The sequence below is a fragment of the Schistocerca nitens genome, chromosome 5 (assembly GCF_023898315.1).
Source record: "Schistocerca nitens isolate TAMUIC-IGC-003100 chromosome 5, iqSchNite1.1, whole genome shotgun sequence".
NCBI classification, from domain to species: Eukaryota; Metazoa; Arthropoda; class Insecta; order Orthoptera; family Acrididae; genus Schistocerca; species Schistocerca nitens.
Window position 1 is genome coordinate 352,472,951 of NC_064618.1, and position 16,213 is coordinate 352,489,163.

Below are 16,213 nucleotides of genomic sequence, written 5' to 3' on the forward strand. Positions count from 1 at the left end.
ATCGGTTTTCTTTTTTTATTTGTAGTGCACGGCTACTATTTGCGTTTACACAATATCATTTAGTTATTTGGGGATAGTGAGTGGAGCAGTGGGCCCTAGAAGGTGGAGTGCCAACAGGAGAAATCATAACATTCCCGCCATATTCTTCTGCTTGAGTTCAGTTCAGGGTGACAGTTACGGGGGAGTCAGAAACACTTGCGCCGTGTATGGGTATAATTCCATTGAACAGAGCATTGCAAGAAAATGATTTCATCTTGTTAAGGAGGATCGTTTTGATATTGATGATTCTCCACGTTCAGGAACCAAAGCATATATGATTCAGTACAGTGGGTCGGGTGCTTATGCTCATAGCGTTTTTCCATAAGTTTAATAAACACAACAGATACTTATAACAGAGACTTCTATCATCAATAATATATTCTCCTTCACTATTTACAAGAATATATCAACGCTGGGGTAACTTTACGATTCCTCGACTGTAAAAATCTCTTGGTTTTGAGGAAAAGAACACGTCGACCACATTTCCTCCAAAAAGGAAGTTCCTTGAAGGTTGTTCGATAGAGAGCGGAAAAGATTAACATCGGAGAGTGGAACGTCATATGAATAACATGGGTGCGCTTTGACTTCCGAACCCGCCTCCTGCGTAGTGTTTTCCGTCAGTCTATAAGAATGCAGATGAACGTTATCGTGGAGTAGTATCACTTCACGTAGTCTTCCTGGTCGTTGTTCTTAGACTGTGTCTGCAAGAAGTCTCAGTCGTTGACAATAAATGTCAGCAGTGATTGTTAACTTTGGGGGAAGCAATCTGTAGCACACCACACCGTCACTGTTCTAACAAACGCGTAAAATTTTCTTTCGTATATGCTCAAAGATCTTTTGACGGGAAGCTACTGCTGTGTTTGGGGTCAAACATTTCTTTCTTTCCCTTACAGACATTCCCATAAAGACACCGTTTCTGGTCACTGGTAACGATACAGTGCAGGTACGTTCGGTGTTGTTCACGAGCCATTTGATGACGAGCAAGTGGAGACACACAAGTGGCCACCCGCTGATTTTTGTGATTTTGGCCTCCAGCATATGGCATCCATACGTCCGATGTTTGCACCTTCCTCACTGCGTGAAAATGTCGCACAGTGGAGGGATTATCGCAGTTCAACACATTTGTCAATTCTTGAGTACACTGGCGTGGTTGATTGTGGATTAATACGTCTGAACGATCTGCATTAAACCCCGAAGGTCTTTCTGAACGTGGTTAGTCACTAATGTCAAAAAGATCCTTCTTAAAACGAGAAGACCATTTTCTTGTCGTAATCTATCTAATGGCGTTATGCCCATACAGTAGCACTCAAAAAAGCACTCCGTCTTCAGGCCACAAATGGCCCATCGGGACCATCGACCGCCGTGTCATCCTCAGGTGAGGATGCAGATAGGAGGGGCGTGTGGTCAACACACCGCTCTCCCGGTCGTTATGATGGTTTTCTTTGACCGGAGTCGCTACTATTCGGTCGAGTAGCTCCTCAATTGGCATCACGAGGCTGAGTGCACCCCGAAAAATGGCAACAGCGCATGGCGGCTGGATGGTCACCCATCCAAGCACCGGCCACGCCCGACAGTGCTTAACTTCCGTGATTTCACGGGAACCGGGGAACCGGTGTATCCACTGCGGCAAGGCCCTTGCTCGTCCCATACAGTAGAATGTGTCCGAAATGTTCCGATTGCTCCAATTGGCGCTCCATTTTCTTGCGTCCGCAGCTCCACGCACTATATTCAGACAATAAAATGGCAATGTGTAAAGTCAGATAGCTACAGTGAACTGTAAATAAAAAATAAAAAATGACACTCTACAAAGAAACCCATAGTAATCAGAATAGCAACGTGCAAAACAACAACATTAATAACTTAAGCATCAACCTAACCTTCAAAGCGGCTTGACTGTAACGCGTCGCCTGCCGGAGTGGCCGAGCGGTTCTAGGCGCTACAGTCTGGAACCGCCCGACCACTACGGTCGCAGGCTCGAATCCTGCCTCGGGCATGGATGTTTGTGATGTCCTTAGGTTAGTTAGGTTTAAGTAGTTCTAAGTCTAGGGAACTGATGACCTCAGAAGTTAAGTCCCATAGTGCTCAGAGCCATTTGAACCATTTTTTTTTTTTTTTTTTTTTTTGTAACGCGTCTACCGAAAAGCCCAGTGTTTGAACATTTTCTTATTTAGTATTTTATCTGGGAAAATCTGTAGCTATCACCTTCAGTATGCGTGGAAGTTCGTCTGACTCAGCCATGTAGAAACTATTTTACTTTCTTTTGTAACCGATGAAGTACATGTAACATACGAAACAGAAAAAACTGTCCCATATATTTTTCTAACTAAAACAGTTCTAAATATCCATGTTTACCGCTGGAGTGTCAGTCTCAATACATGTTTCAAGTATCTGCTCACTTTCAAAAGGCATTTTTTTTTCATAAAATCAGACAGCTGTTATAAGAGCATAGATTAAAATATTCAAAAATAATAATTAAATCACTTACTTATCCATAATCTTAGCTTCGTCCAATTTCATTTAACATCAGTTTACAGATATTTTAGATTTAATTGTTTGAAACAGGTATCCAAAAAGATTAATTACAGATTATTTGTACATTAGTTTGTTTCAGTAGCTTCTGAACTAGAAACAATTTCTTCAGTTGAGAGTACATACTAAAGTCTGAATAGTTTGTATGATCATTGCTTCTTTTGGGTTTAGCAACGCTGAATTTTTGTATTTCACACAAATTTAATTTATTTATAATCTACTACTTCTTTAATGGTTATATTCATTTAGATGAAGAGTATAACGAACAAAAATGCACAATTCATGCAATATTTCTCAATAAAATTTTCAGTTAGAAAGTAATGGATTATGGCAACGCATTTTATAATTGTAACGCGTATTTACCTTCACTTTACTGGAAAGTAAAACGTATGCACCTCTCCCTTATGAGACATCGTAGGAAAACAATGTAACCCACGTCTAACCCGGATAATTCCCTTAACTCGGTGAGGAAAGTGGACCACAAGTCTCTTCATGTATGCCATATCTGAGAGCTCTCACTGATGATGGTATTGGTAGAGCTACCAGAGTGTGAGGATGTCGACAGCTACGTTTCGCTAGCTGTTTCAAACAGCCCCAAACATTTCCAACATGTTTCAGTTCGGGTGCTTTGCCAATCGAGGTGCTGTAGTGTGCCTGAGTATTCAGAAAAGTAGAAAAAGTAAGCCTGCAGCCCTGCGAAGCTCGCTGTTTGTCATCGTGGAAGACGACTCCCTCCACAGCATACCCCTCATAAAGATGTAGAAGAAAAGGCAATCCTCGATGAACGAAAACGTTGTCATAAACAGGCTGGTTCATGTTCACAGCAATCTAACTGAGTGGCCACAAGACATGGTACAAAAAACACCCACAAAACACAGAACCAACTCTGGCCTGAACTACACCTTCCACACGCTGCGCTTTAAACGCCTCATTGGGACGTAGGTGCATTCGAAGCCTTGTATCTGTAGAAAAGGGGGAAAATAGTGACTGGTCTGACGGCACTATACGTCCTAACCTGACACTGTCCACTTTCTGTGTTGCGTGGCTCACTGAAGAAGTGCAACTTTCTGTGCCTCTTGAATGGCTGATCGTTTTCGAGGTACTCGACTCCAAATGACTACTGCATGTAGCTACCTTCGCAGCGTTCTCTCAGGCAAAGGTTAAGTTTCACCTGAATTCACTGGCAGCAGCAATTCGTGTCAAGTTTGAAACCGATCCTCACTGGCAATGTCTGACACTCGTCTCTTGTACCTGTCGCTTAGGATTTCCTTACGCCCATCTCTGTTACGCCATGTTACGTGGCTACGAATGGTACACTATTCCTTGTAGACACAACGAAGTAGGGTTCGATACATTAACAAATTGAAAAACTTCGTACACGGTACGATCATGGGCACTATATTTCTTCCTTCTCTCTGACTGAATGTTTGACGTTATTTGTAACACATTACTGGCAAGAACAGAAAACGGAATTATCTTAATGATCTGAGCCAAGCAAGAAACCGACATAATCAGTGATCACTAGCTCGTTGCTAACAACATCTTGAAGGACCGTGACAAAAAATATCGCTATTTGAATGATTGTATAGGCTTTGAAAGCCTGTGATTCTTTAATAGGTATCAGTCTTCGTGGGGAGAACTTAGATGAAACCCAGGCAGGTTCCTGTATTGATGAAGCTATATGCATTTAAGACTGCTACAATAGCGCCCGATCAGTAACATCCAGCTCAATTCGTCACTCACCGTTACAAAAAATCTGCAAAAGTGTTTAAAGATCAATGTTAAGACATGGAAGCATGATAATATTAAATAAAAGCATCATATCTTTCAAGCATATGTTACTAATCAATGTGGTACGTAGATAAGAATATCGCAACTCTCTGACAGAAGGCCCGCTAAAAAGAGAGTCTTTCCGGAAGCTGACTATGATTTCTCGATTGTCTTTCGAATAAAATCCAAACGATTATCGAGATTTTATACAAGACAAGAAATTTACTCGCAGTTGCAAATATGGACAACCATCAGCTGTATAATGGAATTACTATAATGAAAATTCAAATGGCTCTGAGCACTACGGGACTTAACATCTGAGGTCACCAGTCCCCTAGAACTTACAACTACTTAAACCTAACTAACCTAAGGACGTCACACACATCCATGCCCGAGGCAGGATTCGAACCTGCGACCGTAGCGGTCGCGCGGTTCCAGACTGTAGCGCCTTGAACCGCTCGGCCACTCCGGCCGGCATTTATAGCATTATCTTAGTGTCTATAAGGCTGTATAAGACCTTTGTAGATACACATTGTTCTACTATAGCACGTCCAAACACGGTAGCTGCCTTCTGCCATTCTGTGACGTCTATAAGCCGACCCAATTTACTGCATTGGTTCCATACAACCATGTGGCATAAACTATACCACTTCACTGCCATGATTCACGTCTGCAGTGCAGGGTTCATCTACATGAACCCTAAGCGGCCAGTGAACTCTCTTAAGGGGAGGTATACTATCTTTGGCCCGAAAAAAAGCATGTTCTTCGAGAATTTTTTCTCTGGATGTGCTATAGTTATCAATGTTAAATTTGGTCAAAATGTTTATTGATATCTCCTCTACAAACCGGAAATTTTTCGACCGGAAATGTCGAAGAACAAAGGCGGAGGTGCCGTCGGAACGAAACAAAATTTCGATGTAGACATCCACGCGCGGTATGTCACAGGTCAGCCGGCTGGACTGAAATCAAAATTGAGTTGACGTTAGCGAAGTACATAAAGTCCTTTAGGAGTTGTACCTCGCTTATGTTATTTGGACCATAGGAAACAAAATGGCGGCCATTTGATAAAAAATAGGGTTTTTACATCGATTTCTCGACTTCGTCGGCCAAGTAAAAATATTTATAGTTGATGGATCGGAATAAAAGTGGTACAAGTCCTAGACAATTCAGTTAGGTTGGTCGGAAACAAAGAATCATGCCAATCGGCTAAGTAGATTTGAAGTTACCATACCGCGCGATAAAAAAAAAGTCATTTCGAGAGAAACGCGTTTGAAGTCTTGGCTACACATAAATGCAATATCATGCAACTTACGTTCAATCTGATAATCCGGGTCCATAAACTAGTCCTTCCTCCGAGGGCCTTCTGCTCGATCTGGGCCATCCTGCGCTGCTCCAGAGCCGCTCTTACGGCCGGTGAGAAGAGGTTTTCGGTCGCTCCGGTGGTCGTCCGAATGCTTGGCGAACTGCGTCGAATAGAGTCCCAGGGTGACGTTGAAACTGCTCACTGCCAGGAAAGTAGCAATCTCCACAGTCTTCGCACCACAATGCAAATGCTTGGGGGCTAACTTCCAAACACACGCGTTCAAACTTTCATTTGAATTTTGTGTGTTTCCTCCCAAGCACCGGTACAATAACCCGTCCTCCCAAAGAAAACAACTGGTGCATGAGAAAAAGGCCGATTTCAGGCAGGTGCATTCTTTTGCTCAACCGCGAATAAGAAACATTTGCTTCCGTGTTGGGAAAAACCGTTTCAGGGGTGGATTATAAACACTTTTATGGATCCAAAAATGCAATTTAAAAAAAAAATCTATTTTTTGAACCAAAAGATAGTAAACCTCCCCTTAAGCGGGTGACTAATATTTTGTCCATGGAGCTTTTTAACCACATGGTCTGAGTTGATTTTTGAGAACTCAGCAGCATTGTAAATTTAAGTCACAAAGAGAAGAGCCCCAAACTCTGTTTGAGGAGTGAACGATGTAGTAACTGTATGAGAAAAGCTGAAAACATGTGCGAGACTGGGATTGTTATCCGGATCAATACTGACGTTGTGTGAAGAGCGGAGGAGGGGGGACTGGGAGGGCGAGAGGTGGGGCTGTAGCTGCAGTGACAATTGTGCTGTCCCAGAATGATTCCACTTAGAACTTCAACAACGTTTCCCAAGTCGCACTTTTGTGACAGATTCGTGTCACGGTCCGGTCCAAAGCACTAAATGCAAATGTGTGAAGAAGAAGAGCCGCTATGTAATCATATTCGACTCAAGTTGTAGTATACTGGTTCTTCCAAACATCGAAAATTGATAAAAGTAGCAACTCAGTATGTATAAGGTTCTGCATTACTGTGAAGACAGAAAAGGAAACTGCGCTGAAGTACGAATTGTGGTTTTAGAGGAAAGTGTCCTTATGAAGAACTAAGATTTCTGAACGGCTGTCCATGGACAGTTTACCATATGTCTGTGGGTGCTGTGAGACAGGGCTCAGTGCGATGAGGTGTTTATTGTGATTTGTGTTTCAGACGTCGTCATCGTCTACCGTAGATAAACTGCGGAAGGTTGACATTCCGGTATGGTCGGACGAGGACTGTAGAGCGGCGTACGAAAACTACGGAGTTTTGCGGGAAAACAACATTTGCGCAGGAACCACTGGCAAAGGCCAGTGCAACGTGAGTAATCAAATTTTTTATCCCCATCCTTATCACATTATTGAACTGAATCTTTGTCATTTTTTGCACGTGAGGGAATTTAAGAAAGTGTGACCTATGCCATTCAACAACTGATGTTTATAGTTTTCGTAGTCATGCAGGTACAATCGTATTCAATTGATGTCGGTGTTGTTTCGTGTACCCAATTAATTGCATCGGAATGTAATACAAAAAAACAAGAGTTTAATGGAAATGTTTCACATAATGTTTTTCGAGACAACTAGCACAACGGCTAATACGGTGTATTACGAGAGCTGACGAGAGAGTAATGCACCGCATTTTTTTCTTCAACAATTCTTAATTGAACACAATGAGAATTACACACACGAAAGAATGGTGTTTCATCTACACATTTTATCTTTCCACGTAATCTCCATCCCGTCCTACGGCCTTCCTCCAGGGCGAGACAACGGCGTATATTCCCTATCGGTACCAATTGTTTTACACGAATGGCATCCTTTAATGGCCCATATAAGTGGAAGTCCGAGGAGGTTACGTCAGGTGTGTCAGGTGTGAAAGCCGTGGAAGATCTCCCCGACCGGTGCAAATCGTGGAGCTCCGCCGAACCGCCTTCTGATGACCTCAACCTCCGTGCCCAGAGACTAACTGTACCTCTGTCGACAGCAGATGCTCCATGGACTTTCCACAAGCGTTTGTGAATAATCCCCACAGTTTCTTTCTCTGCAGTGAGATATTCAATGATGCCACGTTGCTTGTAACGTACATGACCTACAGACGCCGTTTTGAAACTATCGTGCAGCTACGCTCTCTGTCGGAAGTGACGGAAAATTGGTGCGCTCACTCCTGAGACTGCAAATAATAGATACGTAACGTTTCCCATTCGCAGCATTGTTTTCGGCTGAGAAACACATGCGGTCCTTTACTTTCTGGGCAACCCTCGCATCATTCTCACAGAGCTGAATTCACATACCCTTTCAGTCACCCTGGAATGAGTGATCTTTTATTCCCTCAGGCACTTAAGGTGATTGCTATGAAGGTTTCTTTAGAATGAGTCATAGACTTACTCTTTACCAACTGTTGTTCCAATGTCTGTCCGACGTCTAATGTCCTCGATAAATTCTGGCCTTCCAACACCGAACTCTTCTCTTTCCTATGTTTATCTTATTCTTTTTTTATGGCAGGATTTCGGCTGTTTCCTTGGCATAAATTTGGTTATATATTCTATGTTTATCCCAGATTATGAATCCCTCCTGATTCTACATTCTAAAGTTCGTAATTAGGTAAACCATACAATAAATCTCGCAAATTATTAGCTATTGTTGATAAATATTTTCTGAGAATCCGATTACGCGCTTTGTTTGGTAACACTGCCTTTACAGGAAGACAATCTAATACCTCAGAGTTCTGTCTAGGAGAATTTAAAGGCTTTGGTGTACGGGATTGTGTTTCCTGTGTTCATCAAAAGCCAGAGACAGCGACATGTGTTTGAACCAGTTCTCGGTCCTTCGAGAGAACAGAGTGAGGGATGTGTAAGAACATATTGTGGCTACGTTCAGTATCTTGTGTAGTATCGACACAGCCATGGCTGTCATACGACAGAATAGTATGTATCTCAGCAAGAATTTGTCCCCAGACATGCGTTTACAGCACTTTTTCCTAATTTTGACCCGTACTCCTGCAAGAATGTGGGCCACTTTTTAAATATAGTACATGCAATGTGGCTCGCTGACTCAGAGGTACCCTCATTCATAGATTGACATGCGGCAACACATGGGCATATTTAAATACGTCCTCCATACAATACCGATAATAGATGGCACAGCTCCCAATTGCGTCAATATATAAGATCTTCTTCATCGCCAGAAATTGAGATACCCACGAATGAAGAATAACGCAGTAACATGGATAACTGAGCACACCTTGAGTTATACAGTTTGTTCGTAAATTCGCGTTGTAGTGTGGAGCAAGTAGATCGTAACTGGAATTGGAACACATGTCTGGAAACGTACCATTGCCGTGTTGCAACAATTTCAAAACGTGTTGGTAACTGAATAGGCCTTACCCAGTACATAACTTGTTATACAGATCCACCCATTAATAGCCAAAGAAATTGCTCGTGCACTCGTTGATGGTTCTCTTCAACGTCATGCAGTACGGCCTCTTCCAATTCGGTTGTGGGGCGTCCCCTAGGAGCATAACAGTCACACCTGGCGTAGAAGGTACCTTTCCTCGAAGCCGTTACGTATTTGTGGCTAAAATGGTATTCGAGGGAGTCAGAAGTTGTGGAAAACGGTCTTGATAAAGGTGACGAGCAGCTCTTCCATTACTGTGAGCTTCGCCATTCAGAAGAATCATGTCGATGTATTCTGCAAACGTGTGATATACCATGTTGCTCTAACACTCACAGACACGTGAATAAGGCTCGAACCAGGTTAGAGAGATAGGATGGACGTCAGATGACGTCATCCGATCCAACGTAACCACCCACACCTTCCATTATCTCTACCCTGTAGCAAACGGCTGTAGCACGGAAACGGTACGTTTCCGGACACGGCTTTCTATCCAGAATATTATGTGCTCAATCCCTTATACAAGTCCTGGAAGTTTGTAGTGGGAATTACCTACCACCCTGTACAACAAGGAACCGCAGTCATGTATTCGAGGAAAAATATGCGTACCTCGAAAATGAACATCAGGAAATATGAGGGAAAAACAAATGTGGACTAACACTTGGCAGTATGCTACGACTTGCGACTGATGGGTAGTTTTTATAATATCCCAAAGTGGAGAGGAAGAATTCATATCGCTTTATTTCAAGTAGAAAATTTCAAGTCTCCACTACAACTTTATGTTACCTTCCTTTCTTGAGAAGATATTTTAGTTCCAAATATGACTATTCGTAATGTAAGGACAAAAAGCAGAATTTTCTTGTACATTCCTTCCCAATCAGTTTTGTAATCTCTTACGAAAGCGCAAATTTGTTTTTAGAATGAGTGCAATTTTATTTCATTTTATTGTAAAGATGCCAGACTGCAATGAATGTATATTTCACTGTCTTTTCCATGAGAGGACGCGATCCATTACTTCTTTATCACATCTCCAAAACCATTGCACATTTATGCAATGTCTTAAAAACGAAATATCATATTCAGTTTTACTTCTTCTTTCTGCAGTAGAGGATAGAATTATATTTCAGAAGTTTTAAGTTTACCGGTTTCGTCTAATGTCAGATATATATTCAGCGATCTGACGATGCACTAAGCTCATTATCTCGTTGTACAGAAACTCGCCGACGAATTTATTAATTGGAGAGAGCAAGGAAGAGTTATAAGAAGAGATGGAAAGCCAAAATAATGGAGCAAAGGGCCATACTACAAATCTAAAGATCTCCAGATCCTCCTATAGCTGACTGGGTAAGTCAGTTCAAAGGTCAGAGGAAGGCAATGGCATATGGTATCACATCCAACACGACCATGCTAAGTAACGCACCGTGGCCTTCAAAACAGTCTTCGGACTGATGGCTGCTTTACTACATATGATAATGAAAACATGATCAGTCTGGCACGCATTATAGAAGAAAAAGGCTAATCAGATTCAACATTTGATCATCGAAGATGTGTGAACCGCTGTGCCAGGGCGGCTTAGTGGCTAACGGACCTGCCTCGTAACCAGGAGGCTTGGGTTAGATTCCCGGCCTAGGTACAAGGTTTCACTCGCCGCTTCAGTCTATGTACATAAAATGAAAAGCGACATTCTATGTTGTGATAGTGGCAAACTAGCGCAAAGAGGAACCAGCAGTCGGAAAGAAGGGTGGTCATTCAGAAAGAAGCAAGCGCCATAGAAGGAAATAAATTCGTTGAAGTAGTTTGTCAGTCTGACATTCCGAGGCAGGCGATCTGCCCTTACAGCACTTCGCGTATAAAGCTAGCTTGATCAATAAGCGATTACAACAGCTTAGATCATATTTATACAACCGACCTTTGTACATGTACACTGCCCGGTTTGGGTGCTGCACGTACTCTTTGCACAAAAGCATAGACAAACTGAACGGATCCTTCTTATCCAACTAGCGAACACAATATGCAGACACCACGAAAGCGCGCCCAAGGAAAACATTATTGTATGCAGACATAGGGTTCACAATCCCTCTCACTCGTGTGTATGCTAAAGAAATGTTATATCTATAGGAATTTCATCCATAGGAACATACCAATTCTCATCCTAAAACCAGCGACTTCCCATAATCTTCGGCAAAATAGGAACACCAAGAGATAAAGAAGAAAAAGAAGAAACAGAAGATAAAATTTGGTGTCCCAAAGTAAAGAAGGAAACGACCGAACAGGTGTAGATCAATGCATTATCTTCTAATCAATGAGACTTTCCGAAAGAAGACATGAAAAATTACATCTTACGATGTGACTAGCGTGCTTCATAAAGTAATTCATTTTAAAACGAAGAAAATTTAATGAAAAACAACGGAAAGAAGTAGCACAGTTTTCGAAGCATTATAACTGCAAAATACACAGAGGTTACAAAATGCATAAATGCTTTGTGAGATGTTGCGGCTATATTTTAAAGCACTCAGTAATTGATATTAGTCTTGACCACTGTATTTATTAGATACTTCCTTAAACGGTTCGTCCTTAGGCCATTCTCATAGGCTTACAAATATCTGTGACACATTCTTTCGTAAAACGAAACTGAATTTGTCAAACATGGATATAAAGTATCTCGTCTACATTATTTGATGACCTTTGAGTGCAAACACAGAGGTTAACACTGATAATGTGTTCTAGATATTTCGAGTCTTGAGAGATGGCGGAAGGCAGAAACGTGCAGGTAGTACGAAATTAATAAATATAGATGTCAAGACTCATATCAGTTTTTCAGGAAGCAGAGGTAACACAAATTAGAGAGAATATGCGCTGAAACATTTGAAAAGCAGTCGACTCCCCGGAAAAAAAGAAGAGTATGAAAGGCAGCGTTGTATGTGAACAAATGGTAGACAACGGAAATTGGCAGATGTGAGGTGAAAGCAAAATCTTAAAATCTGGCCAATAAATATACACAGCAGGAAATAATTTTAATCTACTTTAGGCATCAAAAATAAGAGTTCAATGAGTCTGTGACGATTTCTGAGTTTTGCTAAACTCCTCATGGCCGAAAAATAACGGAATTTTTTGATTTTTTTCAGTTTTTCGTCTGTAACTCGAAAAAGATACACCCTCAGATTTCCATAACACCGAAAAGAAAGAGCAAAAAATTTCGCCTAGTACGACCTATGTAACAGTTAAAATCGGTTCACCCGTTTAGCCGAAACGATCGTCAAATATCGGCACTTTTTATCATATTGGCGGAAAAGTGAGTTATGCTTATGTTCCAATGCTTGTAAATCAAAAATCGGTACTCCAAATGAGAAGTGTCACGGATGAAAGCTGCAAAGCATTAGATTCTGTGTAATAAGAGTTTCCCAATTTTAAAATGAACTCACTCCCTCGGTAAATTCATGCTAAGACCTTTCCGTAAACTCAAATTACTTTTTAATGTCAAATAACCCACATTCACCCCAATATTCAAATTTAAGGGCACTTCAGTTAGGTAACTAGATACCTAGGTCGTTAGCTCTATGTATCAAAATTAATTAATTACCATGCCAGTAAAAGATGATAATAAACAGTTTTAAAAATGAAAAACAAAGGTTTTAATAATGGACAATACTTCAGTTACAACATAAAATTGAGAAGAGAGAAATGTTTTAATAACACGGTTCAAACAATTATTATTCTGTATTTACATTCACTTAGAATTTATTTTTTCAATGTTTTCTGCGTTTCGTGGAAACTGGTCCCTGAGAGGAAACGTCGTCGTCTAAGTCTTAGTCTTAGTGTGGCATGTGAAGTCAATCTATTTTCTCCTCGGCGATGTCGATTTCATAGTCGATTTGCGTCGAGAGTCTCTTCGAGAGCTAAGCCATGAAAGCCACATATAATCGCTACGTATAGCTGAACACTTTACAGACGATTTCTTGTTCTGTACCTCGTACTGTTCAGGATTCCATAGGTTTGGTAATGAACAATACAGTGCAAAACAGAGGAAACGAGAACATCGAGAAGCATTGAATTGTATCATTAGCGCATATATACAGGACATAAAATACAGACAAAAACTACTTCTCCTTCCACCTGGCATTATGCCTGCATCCATTTAAGGCTTAAGTTGTATATGTACTGTCGACCTACAATTACCTTCCCCGTCCTAACATGTGCTTAGTCAATAAAGATCTCAACGTCGAAGGAACGTTAAATCATAATCTCCTTCTTCTGTTTGGTCTCCCAACATTTCTTCTTCCTTCTTGATGACAAGCGAGCACATTCTAGCTAGTATTTTGCCTACCAATCTCTGCATGTAGCCAACGGCCTTGCCGCAGTCGTAACACAGGTTCCCGTCAGATCGCCGAAATTTAGCGCCGTCGGACTGCGTGACTATCCTGTCTTCCGAGCGCTGTTGGCAAGCGGGGTGCACACAGCCCTTGTGAGGCAAACGGAGGAGCTACTTGACTGAGAAGTAGTGGGTCCGGTCTCGTGAACTGACATACGGCTGGGAGAGCAGTGTGCTGACCGCATGCCCCTCCATATCCGCATCCAGTGACGCCTGCAGTCTGAGGATGATACGGCGGCAGGTCGGTGCCGCTGGGCCTTCCAGGGCCTGATCGCACGGAGTTTAGTAATCTCTGCATGTGGGCCTTCATATCTCTTTGTGCTCGACCATTTTCACTGCTAAGTTCCATCTGTTTAACTACTGCGGATGACCACACTTCCCATTCGATTCATTTTTGTGACACCTACAACTTGACTCGTTATATACGAGTTATATATATCAGACGGGTTCACGACTAAAACAGAGCTTTTCTCATAACTCCATGACATTACTGACGCCCACGAGTGTATTTCTCCATCGCTTTTACTACTGGTTCTCCGACACACCACTAGCTCCATACACTACAGTACAAGACGTATGTACCCTTTGAGAGACGTTAACAAATACAGATACACACAGTAATCATCCAGCTTTTCGTGTGGGACAATATGATCACTAATCCCGCCTAAAATAGCTGCAGTCATCCCAACACACAACGTACAAATCGTCCTCCTCCGGGTTCTGATCTCTATTTCCCATATTTATCAAGTAAACACGGAAACTGGTAACAATTCTCCTCAGAAACATTTCCAATTTGGTATCCATTTGTCAAATTTCCTGCCTCCAGGGATCTTTTGGGTGAGAACCGAGAAATATACAAAAGACGCTACCGATTGGGCCAGGAAATGAAAGACAAGAAGAACAGTTATTAGGGATACACATACGGACATTAGGCCTATATACAGTGCACTGAAAACTTAAGGACGAGATAGATAAAGTAACATGACACTTTAACAACTCTTTGGAAATAAATGAAAATGCGGTGGCATGTTGCCAGAGGCGTCCCAGTAACGCAAACAAGCTGGAAGTCACATGGTGGGAGGTCAGCGTGACCTCGGCGCCAAATGGAACTGAGGCAGCTGAAGGACTCTGTGGGTCAATCAGTGAGAAGTTACGGTGCACTGTGGTGGTGTTCTTCACCACGACATGGATATGGACGTAGACAACTTCTGAATGACTTCACATGGCGACGAATCATCGAGAAACTAGAAGAAGGACGGAGTGTGACCAGTGTCGCATAGGAATTTCGTATTACCCACAGCGTTCCGAATTACAGATACCGCTGCCCAGACGAGAAACTACGATCAAATACAGTAGCAGACGATCGCTATATTGTGCAACAGACAAGGAGGAATCCAAGTCAATCAGCAGGTGTAATTGAAACTTCCTGGCAGATTAAAACTGTGTGTCGGACCGAGACTCGAACTCGAGACCTTTGCCTTTCACGGGCAAGTGCTCTACCATCTGAGCTACCCAAGCACGACTCACGCCCCGTCCTCACAGCTGTGAGTGCTAGTTCTGCAAGGTTCGCAGGAGATCTTCTGTAAAGTTTGGAAGGTAGGAGACGAGATACTGGCAGAAGTAAAGCTGCAAATTGGCGGCACAGTAGGTGATGGTGCAAAGAACATAGGGACTAGACCAACGAGGAGTGGTGTCACGTGCTCTTCTCGGATGAGAGCAGAGTCAGTCTCCGAAATGGTTCTGGACGTAATGTACCCAATACGTAAACAGGCAGAATATGGCGCTGTGGTCGGCAATCCCTATATAAGACAACAAGTGTCTGGCAAAGTGGTTAGATCGGTTAATGCTGCTACAACGGCAGGTTATCAAGATTTAAGTGCGTTTGAACGTGGTGTTATAGCCGACACATGAGCGATAGGGCACAGCATCTCCGAGGTAGCGATGAAGTGGCGATTTTCCAGTACGACCATTTCACGAGTGTACCGTGAATATCAGGAACCCTGTAAAACATACAGTCTCCGACAGCGCTGCGACCGGAAAAAGATTCTGGAAGAACGGGACCAACGACGACTAAAGAGAATCGTTCAGCGTAACAGAAGTGCAACCCTTCCGCAAATTGCTGCAGATTTCAATGCTAAGCCATCAACAAGTGTCAGCGTGCGAACCACTCAACGAAATATTATCGATATGAGCTTTTGGAGCCGAAGGCCCACTCGCGTATACTTGATGCCTGCATGAATCAAAGCTTTACGCCTCTCCTGGGCCTGTCAACAACGACATTGGACGTTTGATGACTGGAAACATATTGCCTGGTCGGAAGAGTCTTGCTTCAAATTATATCGAGCGGATGGACATGAACTGGTATGGAGACAACCTCATGAATCCATGAACTCTGCATATCAGCAGGGGACTTTTTAAACTTGTTGAGGTCTGTAATGGTGTGGGGTGTGTAGAGTTGGAGTGATACGGGACGCCTGATACGTTGAGATACGACTCTGACAGGTGACACGTTCGTGAGCATCCTGTCTGATCACCTGCATCCATTCATGTCCATTTTGAATTCCGACGAACTTGGGCAGTTCCAGCAGGACAGTGCGACATCCCACACGTACAGAATTGCTAAAGAGTGGCTACAGGAACACACGTCTGAGTTTAAACATTTCCGCTGGCCACCAGACTCCCCCAGACATGAATATTCTTGGATGCCTGGCAACGTGCTGTTCAGAAGAGACCTCTAACTCCTCGTACTCTTACGGATTTATTGACAGCTCTGCAAAAT

At 42.4% G+C, this 16,213-nt stretch overlaps 1 protein-coding gene across 1 annotated transcript in view; it reads left to right on the forward strand.

Moving 5' to 3' along the window:
* The window catches only part of LOC126260218 (trypsin-1-like), a 96,458-nt gene that overhangs the window by 57,501 nt on the left and 22,744 nt on the right, over positions 1 to 16,213 (forward strand). Inside the window, exon 6 of the mRNA XM_049957518.1 lies at positions 6,850 to 6,996. Coding sequence (XP_049813475.1) covers positions 6,850 to 6,996 — 147 coding nt within the window. The remainder of the gene's footprint in view (positions 1 to 6,849; positions 6,997 to 16,213) is intronic.